Source organism: Neopsephotus bourkii, unplaced genomic scaffold (assembly GCF_033783945.1).
Source record: "Neopsephotus bourkii isolate Nb327-2 ecotype Australia unplaced genomic scaffold, CSIRO-AGI_Nbou_v1 NB_284, whole genome shotgun sequence".
NCBI classification, from domain to species: Eukaryota; Metazoa; Chordata; class Aves; order Psittaciformes; family Psittacidae; genus Neopsephotus; species Neopsephotus bourkii.
In genome coordinates this window covers 1794052-1817279 of record NW_026900793.1, presented here as the reverse complement: position 1 = coordinate 1817279, position 23228 = coordinate 1794052, and the positions used below count along the sequence as shown (strand labels likewise).

Below are 23228 nucleotides of genomic sequence, written 5' to 3'. Positions count from 1 at the left end.
GGTTTCCTGGCGGCCGGGAACGGGGGCTGCTGGTCCCGGGCGTGATGAGGGGGAGCCCACGGGAAGCGGGTTCGTGGGATGCCGGGGTCTGGCGCGGGCGTGGGCTCGGTGGCCGGCTGCCCAACGGCAGGTGGATCCGCTCGCCTGGCCCCCCGGCTCCGGCGGTCACTGGGGGAGAGCCCACTATGGGGAAGCAGGAGCAGAGCCCCGAGGGGGGGGGGGGCTCGTGTCCTCTCAGCCGCCACAAGGGACTGAGTCCCCGTGGGTCAGGGCCTCCCCCCGGGTGGCCTCGGAGGGGTGGCCGGCGGCTCCGCGGAGGTGCGGTACCGTGTGACCCGGCCGAGCTCCCCGCGCAGCTCCCGGCGGCCGCCTCTCCCCTCCGCAGTTTTTTGCCCTCCCATCTCCACGTCTACCTCTGCAGCCTCCGGTTTCTTTTTTATCCTTCCCTCCCGTTTCAAGGGCCGTGGGTTTGTGTGGGTTTTCTTCCAGTCCCCCCCCGCTCCCCGCCTGTTTTCTCATCCGTGCTCTCGCTGTAGCCCGAGTCTTTGTTTCAGATGGGGAGGGGAAAAAAAAGGAGAAGAAATAATTGCTTCCCTTGTAAAGTTGGCCCTGGCAGAGCGAGCCCCTGGAGATCGATGCTGCCCGGGTGGTGTGGGAGCCAATGGCAGCCGCGGTCCCCAGCGCAGGGGGATAGCCGCTCACCCCCATAAATACCTGTCCCCTCCCAGCGCAGCGGCACTGGGGTGCCCCGCGGTCGGGGGACACCGTCGGTGTGGCTGGGGATCGCAAAGGTACCTCCCTGCGCTGCTTCCCCCCGGTGGGCTGTTCTTCCAGCATGATTCTCATCATGGGCCCCGTGTCTCGGTTTGGGCATCGCTGCCACTCAGGTCTGTGCGTGAGGCTGCTCCCCAGGGGTGCCATGGGGCTAGGGGAGCCTGGGCCAGCCTGGGGTCTTGGTGTGGTTTGTGTTTCACGTGTACCCAGGTTTGCCTTTGTCTGGAGCAGGGATGGGGATGGGGGACGGAAGGGTTGGTCTTTTCTTTTCCCTTTTGCATGTGTCTTTGATACTGTCCCCAGGAGGGGATCCTGTTTCCCCAAGCCGCCCTCACTTCACGTCGCTCCTCCTGCACCACTGGGATTCACGCTGGCCTCAGGTAAAAGGAGAAGCCAGAACTGATCCGCACTTCCCGCTCCGCATACCATGGGCAGGCTGCTGGATCCTGGTTGCAATCCCTGCACCGAGCTGCTTTGTGGCCAGGTTTGGCCTCGCTGGCTCCGGTACCGCCGGCCGGATGCTGGCAGGAGAATCTGGCCCCTTGTTTGTAAGCAGAGGAGTAGTTTCGTCCTTATCTCCATCCACTACGGAGCATGGAGCTAGAATTTCAGCTGAAGGCTGCGGATTGCCCTGGGAGGCAGTGCAGCCAGTGTGGGTGCCTGTGGGAAGGTGCGTGCTCCACATGGGGCAGAGGAGCGAGGAGGCCCCAGCTCAGAGCTGGGCTGTTAAGGACCTTGGGTTTTATTGTCTGGTGTCTCTGTGTCCCCTCTGCCCCATCTGGCTCCTTCTCTTTCTCAGGGCTGGCTCCAAAAGGCAGCAGAGAGGTACTCAGGGTGGGTGGCACACAGAGGCCATGCAGGGTGCTTCAGGGGGTACGTGCATACAGGGGTCTGTGAAATGCCTGCAGAGATACCTCATCCCCAGAAGTTTCTTTGGGGGATGCTGCTGTGCTGTTGGGCCCCTGATGCTTTTGATCAACTAAAGAAACCTGGGCAGGGTGGGAGCAGAGCACGAAGGCACCGAGCCCCGCTCCGTGGGGTGCGGTGCCCGGGCCCCCCCTGGCTCCCCGGTGTCGGCAGTGCCGAGTACGTGGGCTGTGTTTGGAGGAATGACGTGTGCGGTGACAGGAGGAAGGGGATGAGCAGGAGCTGGAGCCCGCTGTGACCCAGGGCTGGCGTGGGCAGCCACAGCGGGGATGGAGAGCAGGGGACAGGGGTGCAAGAGGGACAGCATCTCCCTCCGCTCGGCCCCTCTGCCTGCTGAGCCCCAGCACATGGCGCTGTGAGCCGCTGCCTGCCCTCTTGAACCGTTTGAACTCGGCCATGGGGAAAGAAGGCCGGGCATAGGGTTTCCTCCCACCTCCCCCCTTCTCTTTTTTCATGCTGTTAGATACGAGACATTCCTGAGCGGATATTCGTTGCCGGGGCTGGGACGCCTCCTGCCAGACAGAACTAATGGGAAGTGGGGAATTGGTTTGGGGTCGGGTTTTTTTCTCTCTCCTGTGTGTTGACCCTTTGAGTTATTGAAAAGCCAGCTGCAGCTCAGCCCCATACAGCGATTCCCACGTGTCTCCAGCCACTCCTTTCAGGTCTGAAGGTGGCTTGCAGAGAAATCATTGTGAGTACGGGAGAGGTGGCTCGCACTGTCGTTGTTCCTGCGGTGGGGGACACGGGTTTGTCTCTATCCCCCCCCCGCCTCGGATCAGATGTGTAATTATCAGAGCCAGCGAGGTGTGAATTATGAAGCAAAAAGCCCCCGTGAAATATTCATAACTGTGCCTCAGTGAAGGGTCAGCCTTCGGCGCTGGGGAGCTGCTGCTGTCCCATTGCCCGGCCACCATCCCATCGCCGGCTCAGCCGGTGGCAGTGAGGCAGGCAGGGAGTGGGTGACCTTGTGACGTCCCTCGTGTCCCGCTCTGCTCCACCACCTCTCGTTTTTGTCCAGGCACTGTAGACATCTCTGAAAGCTGTAATCTGCAAAGCCCTGGGGGGGGCTCCACACTGCGCTGTGTGCCATTATCCCTGAGACAAAGAGGGACAGGCAGGCAGATTACCTTGGCCTTTAGTTTTACATCTGGGAGCAAAGAAAAGCCTTAAATGAGCTCACTGCCAGGGGGGAATTGAACCAGCAGATCCCCAGCTCACCCTCACGCTCCTTCTCCTCCCCAGAAGCTGCAGGACCCCATCCCTCAGGCCAGCAACAGCTTCTGTTGCCCCGTTGCTCCCTGCTTCACCTCAAAGCCGCAGGGGCAGGCTCAGGGCTGGGGCTCCCCTGTGCACCCTTGTTTTCTCACGGCAAGCAGCAGCCTCTCACGGCTGAGGTGGCCAGGAGCAACCTGATGCTTGTACCCATCTTGTAGCATCACCTCTGGGCCTGATGCTTGCATTTCCAGGCTGGACTGGCAACGGGCAGAGGCGGGGCTCGCATGGCCCATCCTGCCCGGCTCAGCACCAGGCTGCTGCTGTGCCAGGGGCTGTTTCCAGCCGGCAAACAGGGGCAGGGCCCCTCCACATGGTGCCCTGGCCGGCTCCCAGCGCTGGGGCAGGTGCTATGCAAACCCTCATTGTCAGCACCCTCGGGATCTCCCTCCCCAGGCAGGGACCCCCCCTCCAGCCCCTGCTGCTCCCCTCACCCCAGCACCGCCGGCTTATCCTGACCTGCAGCCCCACTGCTGGCAGCCGCAGGGCTGGGTGGGCTTTGTCAGCCGGCACTGAAGCGCTGATGGGTTTATGCCTGGCACTTCATTATCCCCCCCATTGCCACCACCGTGCGCTGGCGAGCGGCGCTGGCTGTGACCCCGGCGAGCCCGGCTCCACTGCTGCAGCCTGGGGAGCTCATGGCAGAAGCACGCCCCACGTGGAGTTTAATTATTGGCTTTCTTCCTTAACAGAGTACATTGGCTGACCTTAATGCAATTAATTAGGGCTTAATCAACTTCTGGTGGCTCAGCACAGCACACAGCGATTCCTGCCTTTCCAGGAGGGTTTATAAGAGGTTAAAGCGGCTGAGGAGGGTTGGGATGTGGTCTGCAGGTTGAGGGGCTGTGCTGGTAAGTAGAACTCGGTTAGCTAGGCACTGGGACAAGGCTCACGTGTCTTCCCAGGCTGGGCTTGTTGCTGGAGATGCTGGTACAGGCAGAGGTGAGCTGGACCCTGAGTTGTGCCTCTGCACAGGATTGTCTATGTTCGTTGGTTTTGGCATCACCCTAAGTTTGTGTGTGGCTTTCCACAAGGCTTATCTCTGTAGCCTTGCTGGGCCACACTGTTTGAGTGCTGTCTACTAGTGATGGGGCTGTGGATGGGTTGTACATGCAGCAGCAGCAGCTGGATGTACGAGGTGGGTGTCCCTATGCAAGCAGTAGCATCTCCCAGTGAGAGCTGTGGTGATGGGGACCAGGACAGTGGCATGTCCTGCCTTGTGCTCTAGCATCCTGGGTGCTTTGCATTCTCTCTGGTCCGTTGTGCCTAAGTAGCTTCTTTCCCACAGTGGTGTGTGGCCCTCTGTTCCTTTGGATCCCCATGTCCCAGGCTGCCCCAACCTGAGGGGATGCTCTACCATGCCCCTTATGCAGGCAGCCCTGTGCTGGGACTGGGAGGTGGCAGCAGAAGCTGTGCCAGCCGCTGTTGCCAGCTTGCTTGCTTCAGTGCCAATTCATTAATATCAAAAAGCTCATTAGGATTCTGCAGCCCTTCCCTCCCCTTCGGAGGCTGGAGGATACTGGTAGTCTGTGGGATTGTGCTTAGCCCTCCGGTCTGTCCCAGCCTGGTGGTTTGTGCCCCTCTCCGTGCTCCCAGTTAATCCACGTGGCTAAAGCCCCTCGAAGCCTGGCAAATGGGAAGTGATATTTGCCAATAATCCCTCTGTTCTCCCGGGCAGGCTTTTCATGTTCCAGCTTATTAAAAACCCCCAAACCCAGGCAGCAATAACGGTGGCTCGGGGAGAGCCCAGGCACAGACTGCTCCTGGTCAAACCCCACGCAGCAGGAGAGCTGCCAGCATGACATGGCACAGCCGGGTCTCATGGAGCATCCCTAGGCAGAGCCCAGTCCTTGCAAGCGGAATAGGGCCAAGCCACAGCCTCAATCCTTGTGCTTCCAGGGGATTCCCTTGAGTCACAAAGAAATCCTGGTTCTCCCCATAGGGAGACCTGGAGGAGATGGGATAAACCCTGCCTGGAGCTCACCTGGGCTCCCTGCCCCAGCCTCAGCACCTTCCCCACCACTGGACTGGTCAGCAGCAGCTCCTGTGCTGGCATCCTATGGGGACAGCACCGAGCCAGCCCCAGAGCGGGGATGCTGCTTCCTCCGGGCAGCAGCGGTGCTGCTCCATCCTTTCTGCGTAGATCTGGCCTGGACAGAAGCCAGAAGGAAGCCTTGCTTCCTTGAGGACAGGCTTGTCCCATGGGAAATGCAATATGCAGAAGTTCTGTAATTACTTGCCATTTTGGTTTTTTGTTTGGTTTTTTTGCTTAGTTTTACTGCAAAAACACCAATTTCCCTGCAAGGAGTCTCATGCAGCTCAAAGCGTTTCACTGCATGGGCTGGGGGTTTCCTTCTGGTTTCAAGTCAACATTTCCTCTTAAAATATCACTTCTTTTTAATGCAAAAGTCTGTGATGACATTTTAAGTGGAGAAGAAAATTGCTGCTTCCTTTCAAAATGTCAGCTTTGAGTGGGGTGCATTTGGTTTTTATTTTCTCATTCCGGTGCTTCCCAGGGGAAAGTCAAACTGGTTTTGTAACCGCTGCCCCCTTGTCGCCCCTACAGGAAATCCTTTTTCTTAACCTGATGGCATTTTTGTATCGGGGAAACTTCTGCCAGGAGAAGCTGTGTTCAGGTGGGATGCTGCCTTGGGAATGGGCAGCCCTGTTGTAGCCAAACTTGAGCTCTCTATGGCTAATCCTCCAGTGGTGACCCATGGGTGAGCCTCCACTGCTGCTTGCGGCTTCAGTTGCTGTGAGAGGGATGAACAGCATGACCAGGGGTAGAAGCTCCCCACTTTCTGCTTTCCCTCCACCTTGTGCTCCTGGTTTATTTCACACAGCTCGCCCTGAAAACCGCTTGTGTTAGATTAGGTGAGAGACTGCCGTTATCTTCCTTTTATTTATTAGGGTAATTATACCTAATGATTCACATGCTCCTGGAGAGCAATTAGTCCCAAATACAGTGTTCTTACCCAGCCTGGGCACAGTGATTCACAAGCCTGTCTTTCCACACAGTTCCTCAGGTGATGGTCCCTTGATGTCTGATCCGGTTTGGAGGCGATCGAGGACCCAGTGGCACCATCACTGGGCCCAGCTCGCTCCGGCGCGGTCACTGTCGCTCACCTCCTGCGTGGGCTTGGCTTGAGCCCCTGGAGCTGTGGGAGTTGGGCTGTTTGAGGAGCCACAGGGTCTCATCGGGCAGTGGCTGTGGCACAGCCAGGGCTGCCCATCCAGGTGAGGGATGATCCCTCCCTCCTCCCAAACCATGGCAGTGGCGTGGCTTGACCCTCGCCTCTTCACAGCTCTTGGAGCAAGTGGGTGAGGGCTTAGGAAATGATGATGTGGAGAGGAAACCCTCTGGGTTTCACACTGAGCATTCACTGGGCAATAGCTCCTCGGCCCCATTCCACCCACATCCACCTTCCCAGCTGAGGGTCCCTGCTCACACCAGTGCCTGGCCCCTGTCAAGGGCTCCTGCAGGCAGCTGGGAGTGCTCTAATGGGCTGCAGGGGGCTTGTGTGCTTACAGCTCCCTGCAACCCCCTAGGCTCTCTTTGGTCAGACAGCAGAGGATGCTCTGACCACCATGGGAGGGGGCTGGCCCCTTTCCAATCCCCCCACCAGGCATTCATTGCTGGTGGTGCTGGGGTTGCCCTGGTGGAGCTGATGAAGCTCTGGGGACAATGGTGTTGGCAAGCAGAGAGTCCCCAGCTGGAGGAGCCCCTGGAGGGTGATGTTCTGGGATGGGCAGAAGGGGGAAGTGTGGGTGTACCACAGGGTGAGTCTTGTCTCAGCTCCAAGGGGGACTGGGAGGCCCCTGTAAGCTGACAGCAAGTTCTGCCACCCCACAGGGATCCCTCTCCAGTGGCTCTGGGGCCTCCCATGCTTCCTGCTGGCTGAGACATCGCCTCTCTTCTCTGTTTGATGCAGGGCTCCTCTGGCTCCCCATGGACCCTGCACAGGGGCTGGGGGGGCTCCCCAGGGCACAGCCACATCCCAGCAGGGTCCTGCAGAGGGACTGGCCAGCACAGAGCAACTCGCAGCCTGCTGTCTTGTATGGCTTTTTATTCCTATGTGATTAAACATCCCACTTCATATAGGGATTGAAGCCGTGCAATACGCCGGGGTCCTACAGCGGAGAACAGCCCCTGTTCCATGGAGCCACCAAAGCTGTACCCTGGGGTGCTGGAGGAGGGCTGCCGGCCTCAGCCCGGGCTCTGTCCTGCACCCCAGCTCTCATGGCAGGCAGGTAAGGGGTCCAAGCTGCTTCGGCCTGAGGCCAGCACAAGCCCACTCCTTGCATTGCATCACCTTGAAAGGACAGGCCTGATTCTGCACCAGAACTATCCAGGAGATGGGTGACAGCATCCGGGTGCAGACACTGGAAGGAGGCGATGCCAGCAGGACACGGTAAGAGGAGGAGGAAGAAGAGGAGGAGAAAGGAGCCTGGGAATGGCCATGGCAGCAAGTGTTGTCCCAAGCGTGATGCTCTTCGAAGTCCCTCAAGAGGCCCCAGCCGCTCTTCAGAGGTTTGCATTAAACCTGTCACATTAGTGAAAGTAGTGAGAATGGTGGCAGCCCCCTTCCAGCCCTCCATAAAGGAGGGAACCCCTTAACACCTACTGAAATATTAGCCATTAATCAGGCTCCGTGAAAATAAACCCATCCACATCTATCATTATTGGATCCTTAATGAAGTGATAATGGGAATGCTGGGGAGCTGTGATATTAATGTCTCCTAAGAGGCAAGAGCAGAGCCAAGGGCTGCAGCCAGGATTTTTAATTTACTGCCAAAAGCCCATGCTGTTAATAACGCTGTTACTTCTCCTGCCCATTAGCACTGCTTGGCTGTGAGCAGCCCACTTAGGAGAGCAAATCAACCCCAAACACACCTGTGATTCACTCCCCTGCTCCCTGCCCAGCACTGGGGTGTGCTTTTCCCCAGTGGTAGTCCCTGTGTCCCCTGCCAGGGAGCTGTTGGCCATCCCCACCCACCTCCCTCCTTCCTGGAGGCTGGCTGGTGTAGAATATTGCCCTTACATTACAGAGGGAAGGGACTGAGAGCATCCAAAGGAAGCAGCTCTTATTGTCTTCCCTGTGTCTGTGACTTGTTTCCCTAGGCACAAGCCCATCGGAGCAGGGATGGCATGGAGCTGGTTCCAGCATGGCCTGCATCTGGAACCCCTCATTGTGTGTAACTGTGCTGCACTCTGGATTTCTTCATTTGCCTGGGTATGCTCACATGATGCCAATATCCCATCCAGGACAGTGCAGCAAGCCCAAAGCCCTGCTCACTCAAGTTCCCAATGGGAAGCTCATTGCTGCTCCAGGCTCTGAGAGCCCAGAGTCCAATCGTCACTTGGCAGGTGAGTGATGCTGTTGTGTCTTTAGATGTGACTGTTACCTCCCAAATCCTTGCCAGTCCTGACCACTGCAGGCCGAGTGTGTGCTGGGTCATGCATGGGGTGTTCCGCTGTCAGCAAAGGGACTGCAGGGCAGAGAGGGCTGGAGCAGTAACAGGCAATTCTGTGCTAAGCATTGACCATAGGAACAAACCTGTACCTTGTGTATGAGGGCTGCCTGCAGTCCAAAGCTCCTTTCCTCCCTAGGCAGAAGATGCACAGGGTTAACCCCTCAGAAATGGAGTTTTGATGTGTCTAGATAGAAGCATCAGAAGAGGAGAAGTGTTTTGGTAACCTGGGTGTTCTTGGTCAACCTCCCCTTGCCCTGTTATCTTCTCATTAGAAAAGGGGACAAGAACAAAAATCGTATACAGAGGCCAGGCAAATGTAGATGTGAAGTGCACTTCAAACAGCTCCATCCTTTCAACAAACCTTTTATTAGCCTTCTGTCCTCCTCAGCACAAACTCTTTTTAATCACCAGTGAAAAGCCACTCTTCTGAAGGGAAGGACAGGATACATGTGGTAGGCATTTCCCAGGAGAAGCCAGCAAATTGGAGCCCAAGGTCTTATGGACTTGACAAGAGATGCAGCACAAGCAGCAGCTCCAAGGACTAGCACAGTGCTCAGCAATGAGGCAGGGTGCAGAGCACAGGGTATGGTGCCCCTGTGACAGTGTACCGAGGCTTGCTGGAGATGCCAGTGACCCTCGTGCCAGGCATGCCAGCCCGAAACTGGAGTCACACTGGACTTCACTGGAGCAGAACTGCACAGGAAGCATTAACAGTATTTTGGAGCCAGCTTCAGCCTGTTATCCTGGCTGCAGCCTGTATTTTTTGCTGTATCAGTGCACATGTTAGTGCCCCACAGTGCTGGCATGCTGGGCATGGAGGAGGTGACCTGCCAGCAACCTCTGCACTAAAACACACAGCACAAAGCAGCTTCTCCTGTGCAACCACCACCTGACATCGCAGGGGCACTGTGAGCTCTATAACACTTGGCAGGTTTTCCCCAGCAGATCTCAAAGCTGTTTGCCAGCATGAGCAAGTTCAGGCATGTTACAGAAGCCCTTCAGACTCACAGGACAAATGGGATGTGTGGATGGGTTTAACCCACCGGGATAAAACCAGGGCTTTGAAATCTCCAGGCCTGTGCCTTCACACTGCCCCTGGGCTGTGGCCCAGACAGTCCAGCTGCCAGCCTGGCATTGATACCAGGCCCCATGATGGTCCTGCTGATATCCCTGCTTGTTAGAGATTGGCTTCAAAACCAAAGCAGGAGGTGTTGCATCCTTCTCAAATCCACCCTCCGACCCAGCTTGGAGCAGGGTGCAGAATGACTGCAGTGAGACACCACGACTCATGGTGTTGGCGCGACAGTGTTTTTATGTCACGAGATGAGATCAGTCTGGAAAGAGTCTGAGTCAAGCGTGTCCTATTAAATTAGGGCTGGATTTTCAAAGGAGCTCAGCTTCTACTTAGGCTCTGTAACAATCAGGCAGACATTCAATTGGACATGTTGGGTCATACTGGCTGCTGGGTTGAAGTCCTTTGAATATCCAGCCAAAACCATCACCGTGCCTGTTGCTGCAGGCAGAACCCTTCTGAAATCCCATCCCACTGTAGGCTCCATGTCCTGGGAAACCCAGCTCATCTCTGCTCTCCCACATATGTGCTGCAGTAGGTGATGAAACTGTGATAAACACCTCATCCTCATACATGCGGGGGAGCGGCTCCCTGTCAGAGCACAGCTCCAGCAGCTTTGCCCTTTGATCAGCTCAGCAGCATGGGTCAGGAGAGCCGAGCATGAAGGTTTCCTTGCCTTTTGTTCTGTGGAATTAGCAGAGTTAACCAGAGTGACAGCGACTTCTGCCTCGGCACAGGAGGAAGGTCAGTGGCTCAGACTGGTGCATCACTGTTTTCTAGGCAACTGGAAAACAACACTGTAGAAGCTCACAGCACGCACGCTGCTGGCACGGAGACTCCCCCTCCAGGGATCAGCAGGGATGATGTTCCTGCAGAGGGAAGGAGGCTGGAAGAGGAGGACCCCACTCAGCTGGCTTGCTGCTGCAGATCAGCCATCCCCATCCTTATGCTGCACAGTGAAGGTACACCGCCCTCTGTCACTGTCCTGTGCACTGCTTGTGTCATGTGTCCAGTACCAAGCACATCTCTGCCCATGTGCCCCTTAGCTACACTGGTGTGCATCACGCTGGGCTTGAGGTCTCTGTTGAGGTATGCTGGTGTGGGAGGAGCTGCAGTGCACTGGAGCGGGTGCTGGGTGTCCCCTTCCCACCATGTTCCCCCAGCACCTCCTTGCCTTGAGCTGGGCAGGCTTTGCCATTGCTTTTACTTCTTTTGGTCTCTGTAATGCACTTCTGTGAAACTGCATAAGCCCGCTGCTGAGCTGCTCTTGAGGTGCAGCAGCCGCTGTGAGGGCTCTCCCTGGCAGCCCTACCATGGCCTTCATTTCCTCACATCATTTAACTACAGTTGAAGCAGTCACAAGTGTGGTGGCTCTCAGCAGCAGTGTTAAATCTGGCCTCTACGTCTGTAATGTGACCTCTTATCTCCCTCTGATTCTAATTACAAGTGCTTGCTTTTGCTGTGGACGTCCACTCCTGTGTCTAATTAGTGGACTATTTCTGTCAAAGACAGTAGAACCCTCAAAAGCAAGCCCTAATTTAAGTAGTTTACATTTGTCTGCAGTGTTGATGCCCTCCTTTACCCCCGGTCCTAATTAAATGCATCTGGATAGCTGCAGAGGGACCTCATTCCATGGCTCTAATTAAAATGGCCTGGATGTCCATGACATTGGTGCCTGTCAATCCTGTCACCAGGAGGTGATGTCCACCTTGGAACTGGCTGAAGAAGGCATAGGAGTTGTTGCTGCTAAGGAAAGCCTCCACATCGAGGCCCTCCTGCAGTGCCTCAGTCACCAGCTCTGGGCTGCAGAAAGCTCCGGCTGCCTCCGTGGGCCCATCCTGCCCGTCCGTCCCACCGCTGAGGAAGAAGATCTCACACCTCCCTGGGGAGCTGCTGGCTCCCATGGCCTGTGCCTTGTGCAGCCCCAGCCCCACGCGCAGGACCAGCTCCTGGTTCCTCCCTCCCTTGCCGGTTCCTCGGAGCTGGACTGTGGTTTCTCCGCCAGCCAGGATGCACACTGCTGTTTTAGACCCCAATCCTCGCAGGGCCTGTAGGAATTCAGCAAGGTTCAAGCCTGGGATCTGTAGCTCTGCCACCAGCTGCAGGAGATCCCGCCTCACCTCATCACTCTGGGGCCCTTCTCCGAGGCCAGCAAAGCCCAGGCAGAGCAGCCGGATGAGCTGGCAGTACAGCGTGGCAACGCGGCCAACGTCCCCACAGACTGCTGCGCTCAGAACCAGCGTGGTGTAGCCCAGGCCCTCAGCTTGGCGTTTGGCCTCCTCCAGAGCCAGCCTGTTTGACCCGATGATGATGTTGCAAACGTGGGAGAAGTCTTCTGGAGCAGTGGGCTTGGTGGGAGAGCTGGACAGGACCGTTTCCACCGACTTGGGCAGACTGTGCAGCAGGTTGTATTTGGTGAGTATCTGAAGGCAGTCTTGGACAGTGTGGGAGCTGGCAGCAGTGGGGCCGCTTGCTATGATGTCCAGGGGGTCACCAATCACATCAGAAAGGATGAGGCTCACCACCTTCAAAAAGAGATGCGCACAGATTATTGTGGGAGGCAGAGCACGCAAGAGCCCTGGCATAAGCGCTGCTCTGAGTTACACTGGTGCCACCCTCACGTCAAAGGAGATGGAAATAGGTAGATGTTGGTCCATTTTTGGTTTATGGCCCTGTGAGTGTCACCTTGCCCTTGAACCCACAACTCTACAACGTCCTTTGATGGTGGACCACCACTTTGGAAGATGTAACCCATGACACTGCACTTGTCAGTGCACTTACAGCCTAGTGTGGGTTCAGCAATGGCATGTGCTGAGAACAGCCCCTAGGGAGTGCCGTGTTGGACTCTGTGGTGGAGCACCAGCACACTGGAAGTGCCTGCTGCATGAGGGCTGGGATCTGCTGAGAGTGGTGTGATGGGACAGCCAACACAAGCCAAGTCTGACATTTGCCTCTTTCATCTCTGTCTCCCTGAGAGTTTGGGTCCTTGGTGCAATCTGAGCCACAGTACCCAAACAGTGTGTAAAGGCTGCTCCCTCAGTGAGGAGAAAAACCTCCAAGTGCTTAGGTCAGTTGATTAAACCCCTATTTCAGGGGCTGGTGGGTGATCTCTGGGCTTCTTCTCCATTACCTGTGCAGGATATGAGAGCCGGGCCAGTCCTCCACCCTTCAGCAAGGACAGAGTCTTCCGGACAACGTTGAGCTCCTGTATGGCAGCTCCTCGGGAAGCCAGCATCTTTGTGAGTTTCTCTTTCTCTTTGAGGAGGATGGGAGGGATGGGAGCAGGCAGTAGGGCTGATCCACCCCCTAGGATGCAGAAGAGATGGCAAGGACATCAGGATAGCAGGAACACGACAGAATGAAAGCAAGGCTGTTCAGAACTTGTGCCTTTCCTCTTCCCTCATGAGTGCATAGAGGGAAGGCAAAGGTCACTGGGGACTATGCTAACATCTCTGCATAATTCAGTCTTCACTGATTGGCTTTAATCACAGTTGTCCTGCACTGCCTGCACTCAGCTACATTTCATCTGGGCAGTGTAAACCTCGCTGCACACCTGCACTGGTGTGAGGACAACAAAGAAGGGCCACCAATTACTATCCCCACTACCCCATATATAGTGAATCACCTGACACAAGCGGGCATTGGAAATGCAGAAAGAAGGTAGGTTCCAAAGGAAAAGTGGAATGGATGGAAAACACGGAGTAGAAAGGAGCAAGATCTGAGCAGAGAATGAACATGCACAGAAGTACAGCTGAAAGCTACTGTCAAAAGGCAAAGCCTGCTCAGAGGTTTGAGACAAACCAGCATCAATAAAACATGATGAGCAAGAAAAACAAATGCAAATGCCTACTTTTCAGTCAATAGCCAGGGATCTAGCTGAGAGGCAGGAGCAGTTGGGGACCGGCTGCTGTGTGGGAGTGCACATGCATAGGGAGTCGCAGCCACGGGGAGATCCTGTACAGGCTCCTTGAAGGGCTGAGGAGTCTCTTGGAGATTCCTGTAGCCAAAGAACAGGAGGAAGCCCAGCAGGTGCAGCTAGGTTCCAGTTGCTTGGGTGTTTGCCTAATGCCACTACTCTCTCTGCACCAGATCAGGCTCCAGCATCCATAGAGGAACAGTCACTGAGCAGAGACCAAAGCGTTTCTCCAGAGCTGCTCCAAGCCCCTGCATGCTTTTGACCTGTGACACTTGCTCACCCAGCTGAGCTCAGGCTGGGGTGATGTCACTGCATCCCTCTGATGCACAATGTCTGCCTTCCTTACACAGCCCCTGCCCCAGCAGCCAGGGCCTGGGTGAGTTCAGGGCTGACCCTGCAAGGTGTGTAGCTCATTGTGTTGGAATGTGGGGGCCTTGTTTCCACTGGCCAGGAAGCAGCAAAGCCCTGTGAAGGGTCAGTCCCAAATCTCAGCTTACAGACTTGCACCCCTGTACAAGTCTGGAGCATGCAAGTACACCAAGTGCTTGCTTCTCCAAGTCTGTATCCCCAGATATAAGGAGAGGGCAGGAGGAAAGCATCTTCTTGCCAAGGGGTGAGAGCAGCTGGCAGGCTGTGCTCAGAGGTGTCATCTCACAGTGGTGGCATGACCTCAGTACCCAGCCTGTGCAGCCATTGCTGGGAGGCAGCATGTCCACTCCAGTAGCAGGTAGCTCTGTGCCCTCCCTTGCTGCATCCCTAAAGGCTACACAGGAGAAGGGAGAGGTGAAATGATAGAGGTGCAAGTGTCAGTGCTGAAAGGGCTGGCACAGCACAGTGCTCCCACACGGGCAGGCAGCTGGAGGGCCCCCAGCAGAGCCCATTCCCTGGGATACCCTTCCTACCTGAGATGAGCACAAGGAGCAAGTCATCCTCAGTCAGACCCTCTGCCAGTTCCTGGATGGCAAGTGCTCCCTTCAGAGCCTCTGCGTCTGGGAGGTTGTTCTTGGCACCTTCGATGACCTGGATTTTGCTGTGTGGCTTCAGCAGCATCTCCCTGGTGAGGTAAGAGAGGCAATCACACCACTGACACATGCACCTTCACAGGCAGCCCTGCTGTGCTAGAGGAGCACAATGAGAGACCAAGACAGGGAGGTGGCCTTTGCTGAATGTCTCCTCCCCAGGCCTACGAAGGCAGCACATCCAGCACAAGAGATGGGCTGTGTCATTGGTGACACTGGGACGTGATGGTGGCTGGAAACCAATGTGGTGTGGTGGATGGGGTGAGCACCAGAGCAAGGGTAGTTGGAACGGACTGAATGGGTCACAGCAACATCGCACAGAGGATAAATCTGTCAGCCTCCCCCCAGAAAATGTCCAGGCATGGTCCCCCTTACTGCATTCCTGCTCGCTGCAGGCTCTCCTGGATGCCCAGTGGCACATTGATGATCCCCCGAACGAGGTGGTCTCCCAGGATCTCTTCTGCTGCCGCAGCCATCCCCAACACAGCTTTGCCAAAACCCACCAGGTACAGGTTCCTCTTCACTGGGAAGGCCCTGCCCTTCACCAGCAGCTGAGGGCACCCATCCTTCTGGAGCTTCAGAGCCCTCTTCAGCATCGGAGCCGGCCGGACAGTGCCCAGTGCACTGCAGAAGAGGGTCAGTGCGTGCTCACGGAGGGACATGGTGCACAGGTGGCCAGGGTGAGTCAATCTGCTCAGTGAGGGGGGCTTGGACACATTCTGCCAGTTCTGGCAAGGCTTTAAGAGCTGGGGCCGCTGACACCCTCCAACCTGCAAGAGAATGCGAACAGTTTTGCCAGCAGAAGAGCCAGGGCTGACACAGAGAGAGCAGGGAGGGCAAAACATCAACCCTGGAGCTCTAGCTCCTGTTTTCTCTTCTAGGTTAAGGTGCTATATCAACAGCACTTTCAAACCTCTCTTCAGTCAGGTGGGAGGCAAAGGCAGTGTCACATTCAAACTACTTGTCAGCTTGTGGCTCCCTGCAATCCCATCACCTCCCACAGGGAAGGTGAGTCCTGCCAGCCAGCTTCTCCATCACTGTACATTTGCCACTGGCAAGCCATCATTTCGTTCAGTGTTTGATGCCTTTCCAAACTGTGGAAGATGCTCTCTGTCCTGGAGAGAGCAGTGCATCTGGGTGGAACGGCTTCTCGCTACGTTAACTCCCTGCTCATGCCAGCCAAATGCTGATGTCATTCTCTGGCTGCACATCGCCCCATGTGTCTCTGCAGCATCAGGCATGGACTTGAGAGAAACAACAGGCTTGCTGGCTGCCTGATCCCTTTCTGCTGGTGGCCACAGAGAAACAAGTAATGAGGTTTCCCAACTGTCCAGCAAATTAACACAAGGCTTCATTTGCCTTTACTTTGTAGTCCTTTATTATCCATTAAAATCACATTTAAAGCCCAAGTAAGGCCTCAGATCAGGCAAAGTTGCCAGCCGTGTCTGCAAAAGTCCATTTGAGCTAGTCTCCACTGACTATTAGCATTATATGCAACAGATCTGCATGTGGACAGAAACATCTCAACTGCCCGAGGGCAGGCACTTGTCTTGACAGAGGAAAGGCAGCCCCTGCCAGCACACATGCATCTATTCCCTCCCAGCATTTCTCTTTCTTTCTGTTAACTGGCAGCAAGTTCAGTGCTGCTTTCTCAGGATCAAAGATCCTTGTGATCTGCGTCTCCTCTGCTCATGGTAATTATGGTGCTGGCAATTAAGACAGGGTGCCAGGAGGCTGAAGCAGCCTAGCAACACACGGGATCACAGACCTGTTCGAATTACCTGAGAGAGTTAATCTTCCCTCTAGTAAATGGATGTGTTTCAGTGCAAGGCCAGTGGCTGGCTTCTTCTGAGAGAGCTCACGAGTCCAGAGGTCTCTTTGTCCTAATACTCTCATAGCACTGCAAGGTGTTAATCATTAAGCCAGGCAAGCTTCCCAACAGCTCCTCTGAATCTAAATCTGCCTTATTTTGCTGCAAGGACCCAAAGGCTCTGTGAAAACCTCAGACAGTGAAACCTGGACACACTCTGAAATCTAAAAGACAAAGGACTTGCAGGTAAAACTACATGGAGAAGCACAGGTTTGCCAGAGAAACAAAAAAATAATCCAAGAATCATTTAAGCTGTAAAAGACCCTTAAGATCAAGTCTAATTGTAAATGATTCAATGCTTAGATTTTAAAGGTAAAACTCCAAAGCATATAAACTACCTGACTATACTCCCTTTAGATACTGGCCAGAAGGACTGGCTTTTCAGTTACAAAGAATAAAAGGCAGAGTTCCTGACCACTTCTGTGACTAGACTCTTAAACTTCATGGCAGCTGATGCTGCCAGCAGGTCAAAGCACAGATCCTCAGCCCTCTTACAGTGAGGCCCAGAGTAACTGTGCTAACACCAGTGACTTCAGCTGTGCACCTCTCAGGAACTGAGATCAGCATCCCCATTCCCAGCAGGTCTCTGATTCACCTGGCAGCACAGTGCAAGCAGGAAGGTGTTACAAAACAGAGGTGCATGGCACCCCAGGTTGCCTCGTCTGAGCTGCGAGACAGGGTTTGCAGAAGTGGTTGGAGAAAAAGGCTTAAATGGAGCCAGGGGAGTTTAAAAAAGTAATCCCCATAGCTTTTAACAGGCTCTGTCTCTGCCTTGATGTTCCTGTGCGTGGCTGACCCTGAAGAGCAGGGGAATTGAGCACAACCAGACCTGCAACTGCTGCTCCTGTCACACATGCCCTGCCGGCGGCTCCGCTCAGCTCCGACTCCAGACACGACACAGCAGGCGTGAGTTGTTTAAAAGCAGTCTTCCCCTACTGGAGCTGAGAAAGAGAAAAGCCAGTTTAATTCATCTGGCACTCGTGTGCATACTGCTAATGCTTGCTCTGGAAAGCGTTTCACTACAATAGCAGGCATGTAATTTCTTTTCTGCACTCTGAACTCAGATTATATTTTAACCATCAAGGCCCGATCCAGAGCCTGTTGAAGTCAGCATGAGTCTTTCTATTGCTCCTAAGGATTTTACAGCATGCTGCCTGATGCTGATCTCAGTGCACAGGTGTAAACATAGAGGAAATCTGGTGTAAAACCCCCCTGCAGTCAGAAGTTATCCGACTTTACACCAACACAACAGGGAGCTGAATCTGGTACAGGCCCATTAGCTTTGGAGGTCTCAGTGTGTAACTGCTCCTTGTCAGCTCTGATTAGACATGCAGGCTCACTGGAGGCTCTCCTTGGAATGGGGGTGCTGCTAATGATGCCACAAATCCATTTTTATGTAATTTATTTATACAGTCTCAGGCACTGGGTACTAAACATCATCAGGGACCAGCTATAAATCAGTGCTATGAAATCCACTGCAGATATTAACAAAAATTAAAACTAGTCATTTCCCTAGGGCTTCAAAAACCAAAATCAAGAGAACTGAACATCACCCCACACCAAAGCACAGGCAGCCTTGGAAAGAAAGATAATCCTAATGGCAGCTCTTGAGCTACCTCCAGGATAGTGAGTCTAGAATTTATGTTAGCTGCTCTGTATTGCACATGGAGAAATTACATCCTCACATCCCTCTTCCCACTGCTGGATGGGAAAAATCTGGGCTGGGAGAAGGGGCTGATGATGTTGCTTCACGCACTAGTATTTGTTCCCTGATTTCTCAGGGAAATCACATAGGGATGAATGAGCCCTCTTCTATATGGATATAAGGTGGCATACTATAGGCACCAGTGGCACTCAGGTTTACGCCTTCCCTTTGTCCCTGCTCAGAATAACTTGGAGTTTGGGTATAGATGATCATTTGAAAAGTTGGGAAAAAAATGATGCTGAGAATTGCCTGTTTCAAAGAGAGCAGGAGTACTATAAAGGGTTTAGATTAATCCCCTTTAAATGAAAACTTCTTCAGCTTTCATTGATGAATAATGTTCTCCGTCTCCATACTTGCTTGCATGCATTACCATTAGAAATTCTTTCTTCATAGGGCTCCTCCTAAGCCTGCACTGTTAACTCTCACCACAAAAAGCAGCAAACCCCCAGCTCCTCATTTTCACTTTCTCTGGGAAAGAGGGAGGGAGAGGAGCTGGACTCTGATAAAATACAGGCAAAGTGCTCGTTTGCATTACCTTTCATTAACTTTTTAATTAAAGCAATTCTGCAGGCAAGGAGCCAAAGTCAGAAGGAGACAGAAACAATCAGCACTGGGGGCAGAAATGTGGTAAGCTGCCAGGTAAATTGGATGGTGGCATGAGACCAAAAGCATGGACATAGGTGGGTGTAGCTGAGCATAAACTTGGAGTCACACTGTGAACAAATGAGCTGGCCATGCCCATGCAGTGAGCAAAATGATGCAGCACCTTGCTCCATGGCATGTATTTGAAAGCCAGAAAAATATTCCCTTCTAGGAGCCAGCCTGCCATCGCTGGGCAGACCTGAGCCATTCCAGGTGCTGTGGTTAGAGGTTTGTTCAAGGGTTTGCATCATGGGCTTGTGGTTTTCTTGAAGCTGGAGCAATTGTGCTTGCTGCAGGCCAACGCAATCACACATCCCAAGCGTTTCAGGTGCTGCAAGATCAGAGGATGCTGTACATTAATGCTCCAGGATGTCTAATTGAACTAAGATCTTCAGGGGCCTAAATTAGCTTCTTAATGTCATTAGGACTTCTTTGGATTTCCCCCAGTGTGGCAGTGGTTGGTGGCTGGCCCACTGTGTACAGGGTCAACTCCAAAATCCCTCAGGAGCTGGGAAAGTACTTGCGATGTCACTGGATCAAATCCCAAGTGTTCCAGGATAATTGTGAGCTCAAGCTCTAAAGACAGATTACATCTTTGCTACAGTAGTAAACTACCAGACACAGCAAGTTTTAGCAGTGTCTCTTGCTACTCATTTTTCTTGTTGCATGACTTTCTTCTGGCCTCTCAGTATGTAAATTACTGTTAGGCTCACCAAGGCTCCCAGCTTCCATCTTTCATGCCTCGCCATGGGAATTTACCTACGAAGTACAACAGAGCGGAGATTGTACTGCCTTAAACTCCTCTGTTCCCACTTACTGACACATCTTTTCTATCATTTGATATATCAACTTTAATTTGCCTGGTGAGCCCTGCTCAAACTCAAACTTGCTGCTCCAGATGGTCCCAAAAGCATTATGAGCAAATTTTCCAGGAGATGCACTGAGCCCAGGAGGAAAGCAAAGCAGTGAAGGTTTGTTCCAAGTGACTATTCTGGGAGGATTAGAGGGGGATTTTTTGAGACTAATCTCTTTAAATGAAAATTTCAGAAATTGATTAATTTTTTAATCTGCACATGGATTTGCATAAAATTACTGCACTGCCTCATTCATTGTGTGAAAGAGAAAATGTCTGCAGCCAGGATGGACTGGTCAGCTATGAAGTGTCCAGCACACAAGTGGGTGTGCAGTGACAGGGTGAAAGGTCCTTTTGCTCCCACTCCCTGTGGTGCTCCTGCATCCATAACTGGGAAAGAAGATGAGGGTGGACAGTAGCAAAATGATGAGACCAGAGAGCTGCCCTTGCAGGCAGGCAAGAGAGAAAGTAGGATGGAGTCTGAATAGCTTTGTTTCAAGAACATGCTGAGCTCTGGAAAACCCAGGAGCCCTAATTTCCAATATGTGGCCTTCTATATGTTTCTTGGAAAAGAAATATGTCACTCTCATGACTGATTTACTCACCAGGAAGGTGTCAACAGCATCTCTTTGCCTTTGATGGGGAATGTAGCCTAAGGCCAAACACATGGATGATAAGTGTCCCGTTCAGCATTTTATATATATAGATCAGTATCATTAGCAAAAAAAATTAACTGGATTTGACATATGCATCTTACTAGTTTTTCTAGGTCATACTCCCTTCAATCCCTATATACCTTTTGGGAATGATTTTCCCATGCACTGGGGATTGCAGGGAGGAAATATTTTTCACTAAAAAATCATACTGCAGCTCAATGCAGACCAGCACTACCCTGAAGCCAAGTCCATGCCAAGCCTACTTCCTTTCATGCTGTAATTTCTCAAACTCCCTATTCAGAGTGAACTTGCAATCAAAGTTGAGAGCCCTTTAAAGTACAGGGAAGGATCAGGGTATTCTAGAGAAGATGAAAAGATGCCAGCCTTGAGGACTGGAATAATAGAAAGGGGTCGAAATTCAGTACTGCAAAATACAAGGTCATGCTCTCTGGGATTAATAGCAAAAGATTATGAGCTCTTCAGTTGGAAATAACATAAGAGGAGGAAGAGCCAGGAATATTAATCAGTCACAGGATGACAATTACAGCTGCCCTCTAGGCTGAGACAAGAGGCTATGGGAAAAGCAGAAAGCAGCAGATGTAATCTACCTTGACTCTAGTGAGGTTTTTGATACCATTTTCATGAGCACACTGAAGAAGTGTGGGATGGGCATACACACTGTCGGATTCATTGAAAAACAGCTGGAGCACTGGGCTCAGAGGGTACAAATCAGTGGCTCACGGTCCCGTTGACAGCTGGTCATCAACAAGGACTCTGCTGTGGTTCATGTCACCCTACGGCTTCAATATGGAGGGCAGCACAAAGCGCTTGATTTGGGAGAGGTGCTGCTGGAGCCACCTTCCAGGGGAACTGTGATAAACTCAAAGTCAGGGCCAACAGAAACCTCGTGTCACTCAGCAAGGAGAAGTATGAAGTTTTGCTGCTGGGGCAGGATCCCCCCTGTGCATCAGGGTAGTCTGGGAACCAAGTGGTGCAACCAGCTATGGAGCAACCCAATAGCAGCTACAACGACTTGAAGGGTGGTTATAAAGACAGCAGCTATGAACCCTTCTTAGTAGTGGCAGAAAGTATAAGTAAGGAGCAACAGCCACAATTTGCAAGTGAGGATATTCACACTGGACATGACTGACGAGGTTTTTACAGGGAGAGTTGCACAATACTGGATCAGGCCGCTCAGAGAAGCTATGGTCTCCACGCTAGGTGGTTTTCAGGGTTTGGCTAGACAAAGCCATGGCCAAGCTGATCTTGTGCTGGTCACCATTCTGCACTGAGCTGAGCGTGGAGCAGGTAGCTCCAGGGGTCCCTTCTCCCCACACTTCTGCAATTCCATGTGGTAACAGCAGGGTCAGACTTCAATGGTCCTGAGCATCACGCTTAGTTTGAAGAGCCCATAAAGAGAAGCCAAGTTGTAGGATACAAGCCCCTCTCCACACAAGTGTTAAGTCATAACTGTTACCCACAGAGAATCGTCACCCCCAGCGGAGTTCAACAGAAATATGAGCAACAACACTGAGCAGTGCTGTTTCCAGAAGCATCCCTCTAAAATTCACAAGCACTCCCCTGAGCAAGCACAGGTCTGTTTGTATTGTGCAGGTTACAGTGGTATCTAATATGGAAATGCACAGGTAGAATGACTGCATTCGATCAATATTATTCAAGCAGCAATTAAGCATTTTTTTTCCATTAACTAGGGCCATTATCCATAATGCCTACTTAATATGACATTTTGCTAGGAGATCCAATTATCCCACCGCATAAATTCCAACTGGGTATAAACTGACAAACGAAGTTCCAACCATTAGGAACAAAGGCAGAAGAAAGAATAAAAAGGGAGTGACAAAATATCAAATCAACAACCCACGGTGTTATACAACTGTAAAACTAAGCTAAGTATTGTAGGTGTTTTGAAGTAAATTGTCTTATGATGGTATCAGTGAGTCACCTTCAGGGCCCACATCAGATAATCCAGGCTTTGATCATGCAGGTCACAGTGTGCAAGAATTCTGTGCTTCTTTACAACCTCCCATCACACAGAGATCAGTTGTGGGTTTTGCACTTACCTGCAATAGCGCAGCTGACCCCGAAACCTCAGAAGCAACAAAGGTGACTTGTGTTGAGAGTCCCCAGACACCGGTGTGAGAATCCTGCCTCCGTATCAAAGTAACATGGGTGAATCATTCCGATGAGCCGATCCCATCACAGCAGGAAGGGGTGAATCAGGTTAGACGGCTAAACCTGTAACGGTGAACAGTGGGAGCAAGTAATCCGAGAGAAGACTTTTGTTTCACTCAATTGTATCTGCACATAAAATAATCAGCATGTTTGAAGAACGAGCACGCAGACCTTTGGCAATAGTTCCCGGAGTTACTGTTGTTTGACCACAGGAGGGCAATATTATTCTAAAAGCAAAATCAAACTCTATTCTGGAGACTGAAAGGAAAATACCATTAGCATTTATGAAGGCATCTATCTATGTTTCGTTGGGTTTTTTGATTCTGAGTTTCTGAGAGGTAGAAATGACAAAAGAATTGGTGTTCTAAAATGAAACTAGGGGGCCACTGGTCATCTTTGGGGGTGGGGGGCATTCTCACAGCTGCTGTTATACCCCAGGAATAACTTTTAAAGTTAAGAGATGTACAAAAACATGAATACAGAGCCTGACATCGGGATTCATGATAGAAAAGAGTAGCAGTTCCAACGTGTCTGTGTCGGAGCACCAGCCTCAAATGCCAAGGTGCCTTTCTCACAAGCTGTGTGATGCTCATCTGTACCTGACATCTTATGGGATGCGAGCTGTGGTGTTCCTGTAGCACTGCTCGGAGGCCAGGGTTGGAAGAATAAATAATACTGAGAAATAAAGATGTGTAATAATTGGGCTGGGGAAGGCTTGGATGTGGTATTGGTAAAAACGTCTCCACCAAAAGGGTGAAGCACTGGAACAAGTCTCCCCAGGGAAGTGGTGAAGTCACCATCCCTGGTGGCATTTCAATGGCCTGTAGCTGCCGCACCTGGGGACAAGGTTTAGT

General features: G+C 52.6%; 1 protein-coding gene across 6 annotated transcripts; it reads right to left on the bottom strand.

Moving 5' to 3' along the window:
- Positions 1–8795: 8795 nt before the first annotated feature.
- GLYCTK (glycerate kinase) lies at positions 8796–21692 on the bottom strand. Of its 6 annotated transcripts, none has more exons than XM_061347030.1 (5): positions 20131–21692; positions 14831–15225; positions 14339–14490; positions 12651–12826; positions 8796–12045 (listed from the first exon to the last, which is right to left on the bottom strand). In XM_061347030.1, the coding sequence occupies exons 1-5, from the start codon at positions 20191–20193 to the stop codon at positions 11146–11148; spliced, it is 1686 nt and encodes a 561-aa protein (XP_061203014.1). In that variant the 5' UTR covers positions 20194–21692; the 3' UTR covers positions 8796–11145. The 6 variants fall into 6 exon arrangements, with proteins under 6 accessions (XP_061203014.1, XP_061203017.1, XP_061203012.1 ...); XM_061347033.1 differs by lacking the exon at positions 20131–21692 and adding an exon at positions 16921–17998; XM_061347028.1 differs by lacking the exon at positions 20131–21692 and adding an exon at positions 17155–17998 and having other exon boundaries at positions 14831–16355.
- Positions 21693–23228: the final 1536 nt, after the last annotated feature.